Source organism: Triticum dicoccoides, chromosome 4A (genome assembly GCF_002162155.2).
Source record: "Triticum dicoccoides isolate Atlit2015 ecotype Zavitan chromosome 4A, WEW_v2.0, whole genome shotgun sequence".
In the NCBI taxonomy this organism is placed as follows: domain Eukaryota; kingdom Viridiplantae; phylum Streptophyta; class Magnoliopsida; order Poales; family Poaceae; genus Triticum; species Triticum dicoccoides.
The window spans coordinates 105,528,470-105,532,925 of record NC_041386.1 but is presented as its reverse complement, the minus strand read 5'-3'; the positions used below and the strand labels follow the sequence as shown (position 1 = coordinate 105,532,925).

The 4,456-nt window shown below is 50.4% G+C and overlaps 1 protein-coding gene across 1 annotated transcript; it reads right to left on the bottom strand.

Moving 5' to 3' along the window:
* Positions 1-1,645: 1,645 nt before the first annotated feature.
* Positions 1,646-3,772, bottom strand: LOC119285270. Its single transcript, XM_037564511.1, has 7 exons — positions 3,465-3,772; positions 3,149-3,237; positions 2,909-2,974; positions 2,677-2,812; positions 2,478-2,565; positions 2,120-2,392; positions 1,646-2,006 (listed from the first exon to the last, which is right to left on the bottom strand). The coding sequence occupies exons 1-7, from the start codon at positions 3,770-3,772 to the stop codon at positions 1,785-1,787; spliced, it is 1,182 nt and encodes a 393-aa protein (XP_037420408.1). The 3' UTR covers positions 1,646-1,784.
* Positions 3,773-4,456: the final 684 nt, after the last annotated feature.

Here is a 4,456-nt window from a genome sequence, read left to right as displayed (position 1 = left end):
AACAGTTCAACGGTGACATAACTTTCCATGCCAGAAAAGAAATGTTTCTCGCAGGTAAGCTGTCATCACGGGACTCCCTAGTCGCCACGGTTCAATTCAGAGCCGCGGGTGGCTCCTGTTCCTGTCCCTTCAAGCTCGTTTTTTTTTTTTTTGAAACGGAGGCGATTGTTTTTAAGTTGAGCAGCGATCGAGCAACCAACTGAAATAAATCGAGCGGTCCATGAAGCGACTTGTGAACCCTCATGACTGATTTTCATTTAGGAAACGCTCATGACTAATTAATACAGCTATTGCGCTAAGTCAACGAGGGGGACCTGATCATGAGCTGCTTTCCATACTAGTATTTCATGTGATTCACGCTGATGCTAGAAAACCGCTAAGAAACTCGGCTCGCTAATCGGAAGGCTAACGGAGGGAGGTAATGAAATGAACATAGACGGACCCATCCCATTTGTCATTTCTCCTGATGTCACTGCACAACTTGGCGTTGTTCTCAAGCTTGTTCACTAGCGCCAGGTCGCGGTTATCTATTGGCCGATAAGCCAGGCGAGGAGTATAAAATCGGAGGAGTGGCTCCGGTAAGTATCACCGGAAAGCGGCCTTGATGTTGTGACATTTCTGTGGCTTTGTCTTGCTGCGCAACTTGCACACTGAATATTTGCCTCTTTTAAGCTCCCGGTCCTAAACTTTAACAACTAGATGACACTGGAGGTCTCGTCAATCATGTCACTTCCCCATTATAACTAGTATGGGCGCTCTTGTCTGATTGCCTAACATCACAGGGAAGAACGGAAAGTAGGATCTGTCTAGGCCCCTTGGGCTCTTCTCCGCACGCTAACACTTTCTTGATCACAGCATCAACAAACCATTTTTAATTAGTGTCAAAAAACGTCTTACATTATGGGGCGGAGGGAGTGGTTGATTAATTAATTATCCCCCTGGATCCATCGTGTAATTTCAGTCGTACTCACCCTTCTCCTAGCTTGCAAGTTTGGTCCACATACATAAGACGATGCTGACTTACCAGAAATCAGGTAATTACACCGTAACCCATACTTAAACCCCCCGTAATTTCCTCCCTTGTGACACGTCCGGTTTGTAGTCTAGCATCCAAAGTCTGCGAGTGACCCTAACAGCCGATGACCTGGAGGCTTTCACATGCTTCACGCACGGTCCCTTCCCATTTTTTGCTTTATGCGTGCACACGGACGCTTTCCAAGTCCAAGTACCAAAAGCTTGCAAGCCAAAGGCACAAATAAGTAGTGGTAGCTTTTGGCGTATCACGACGTATGCTAGCTGCTGCTACTACCATCCACGCGGAATATCCCCAATCTCCCAAGGATTTGGCATCAAGATCAAGATACAGGAGAAATGAGAGCAAAGTGAGAGACACCAGTGTGGGGTTTCAGACTTCCAGTTATTGAGAGGAGGAGACATGCACGTTCATCCGGCCAAGTCCTTGATTTATTGCTTCGGCTAAATACGAATAACTCGCGTACAAGTAACCCCGTTTTTCTTTATTATACCTCCTACTAGTAGTAATTTACAAGCAAAGATCTGATCGACACATACATATACATATACTAGGACCGGCCCGGCATGGTGTGCATGCTGCATTAATTCCTGACTTTCTGAACTCCCCCTCCTCTCCTCGTGATGGATACTGTAACTGTTTTCCCGGCCAATGCTGAATTCCACGTGAAGATCACCCGTCCGGCAGGCTCGGGTCGGATCGGGTTGCGCTTGGGGTGTCAGACTGAAGGTGCACCGGGAGCCAGCGGCGTCTACGCGGTCACCGAGGTCTCGATCGCCACGCGGTCGGCGTAGAGGACGTCCTCCGCCTTCTCGGCCTCCTCCCACAGCTCCGGCAGCGCCTCCCGGATGTTGTGGATGCTCTCCAGCGCGTGATCCGCGCCCTTCACCCGCTGCGACGTGCCAACCAGCACCGTGTGGAGGCCGATTCGCTTGCCCGCCTGAATGTTGCGCACGCTGTCGTCGAAGAAAATCTGCGGTAAGCAAGCGAGTTCGACTTCGTTAGCTGACGTACGGTCAAACACAAAACTGAAATGCTGCAGGTAAATATTCGAATGTTCTGATAACTGAAACTGTGATGACTTACCGCCTTGTAAGGGTTGACGTTGGCGATCCTGAGGGCCGCCTCCATGGCGCCGACGTTGGGCTTGCACAGGACGGGGGTCCTGGGCAGGTCATCGGCGCTGCCTAACCCGGCGAAGTGGCCGGCGATGTCGAAGATCTCCGGCGCCTGGTCGCACGGCGTCAGCAGGCACGGCGGGTTCAGGGTCTCGAAGCAGATGATCCCCTCGAAGCAGTCCTCCAGGCCCAGCCTCTTGAGGGCCCTCACGGCATGGATCATGTCACCGTTGGTGAAAATCTGAAACAAACGCACGTGTCAGGAGCCCATTAGTTAGCCATTTGCTCCGAGTATGAAGTTTCATCGGCATGGGAAGGGGACGTACGAGCTTGCGCATGCGCATGTTCTTGAGAATCTGCTTGAGGACGGGGTCGGGCTTGATGTTGTCGTAGGGCAGTCTTCCATGGACAAAGCTGCGAGAGGCAAGCAGGAAATACAGGAAGATGTTAGAGCAGAGTACCACAAAGAATCGGCACACACACGCGTAGGAGAAGATGGTTCGGTCTGCTCATGTGTGTACGTACCTGTGGTACTCATCGTAGTCGAAGTTGTAGCCGATTGCCCTGAGGCCCGCCATCGTCGTGCCATAGTTCTTGTACAGCAGGTTGCCGAGGTTCTCGATCTTGATCTCCTCAATACCCAGCTTCTCAACCATGTAAGCTGTAGAGAATGGCAAAACATGCATTCAGTTTAACAAATTCAGAGACTGAGAAACGAGAGGAGAGGAGAAGCAGCAGGAGAGGTAGGAGGCCTTACCTTCAATGTTGGTCTTGACGTGTGATGAGATCCCCGAGCTCAGCGGGTACAGAGTGTCGTCGAGGTCTGCAGCAGAGAAACATGATCAGAACTTGTGCATTCATTCATTCAGTAAACAAAACAGAGTTGTAAAAGGAGGAAACACAGAGATATAAATAAAAAAATTAGCCCAAAAGACACACATATAAATAAATAAGAGAATAAATGGCGAGTGGCAGTCCGCAGAGAAGAGGTAGTTACCGAAGAGGAGGCAGTCAAATTTGGGGTCCTGGACCTTGAGGCAGCGCTCGTCGAACTCCATGATCCGGACTGCGGTGCGGTGAAAAGAACTGCAGAAAGGATCAAAGATCAGCAGGCCGTTCGATTACTTCTCCTGGGTAAACCCAACCATGTTCCTAGTTCCATCAATCAATTTTATCATATACACACTCCAGATTTTAATCTATTAACCCCCCGGATCATTTCCTCCCATTGTTACTGACACGCACGCAGTTCATCAGAGCTGTGAACGGAGCCACATTTGCCATGAATCCGCGGCCAGAGAACAGGACCATACCTACTAACGACCCGGGCGCTCGCGAGCTGCAGCAGCAATGCAACAGCTCTCGCGGATGCAGAGCCGAGGAGAGCAGAAGGCAGAGGTCTCGAGGCTTCCTTCAAGAGCGCTCCAAAGGCGAGGCGTATGGAGAAGGGAGAGCGGGAGTGGGGGGAGGAGAAGAGGAGGGGAGGGGGCGGGCTTAAATAGGGGCCTCCGGTCGGGATTAGCAGCCCATGAGCACTAGTTAATTGGGCGAGCGGTGCACCCCAGCTGTCGCCCCATGATTGGCCGGGCCCTATCAAACCGTGGGGGCAGCCATTTTTCATTTTTCATTTTTCATCGTTTCGTCGCCCCCGAATTACCCCCTCCGTCCGTTGTCGCTCGTGAAGAACCCGTCTCTGCCCGGAGAGGACTGGACAGGGTGTTGGCCTCTTTTATTTCTTGCAGGAGGGGGGCAGGGGAAATGGCTGTCATGTTACTATATTTTTCTTTTCTAGAGAAGAAGAAGAAGAAGAGAATGCCTCGCACGATAACCATGCGTATACACATGACCCATTGTATAATTATATGATGATTTGGAAGAGCTGTTCAACGGGTTAATTGGAGGAGACCGTGACATTGCTCGTGACGTGTGGCCTGAGGCAAATTACGTGACCCCCGGACGTGTTCCATGGAAAACGGGCACCGTGACAGCTGTGACCCAATGATCCAAAGGAAGAACCAGGCAAATAGCGGTCCGGACAAAACTACGGCTTCAAAACGATGAAATGCCGGTCACAAATTTCCTGAAAACAAGGTGAAAAATGGTGAAAAATTGGAGTAACTAGACCAATGGCAGGACGTACAGGACTCGTTCATGGTTTGGTTGGTGGTAAATGGTACTGTTGGGATATCCAACGGGATAATACGGAGATCGGGAAGATTATATATATATGGGTGGCAAAAATCTGGAAATGGTTGGATCAGAGGAGATGCAAAAGGGAGGGTTCATGTGGCTGTGTACGCGCAGT

Coding starts and splice junctions, on each gene's coding strand:
- LOC119285270 (XM_037564511.1), bottom strand. CDS start 3,772: ATGAAAAATGGCTGCCCCCACGGTTTGATAGGGCCCGGCCAATCATGG. Junction 2,566..2,676: donor GACTACGATGAGTACCACAG/GTACGTACACAC, acceptor TGCCTCTCGCAG/CTTTGTCCATGGAAGACTGC. Junction 2,007..2,119: donor ACGTCAACCCTTACAAGGCG/GTAAGTCATCAC, acceptor TGCTTACCGCAG/ATTTTCTTCGACGACAGCGT.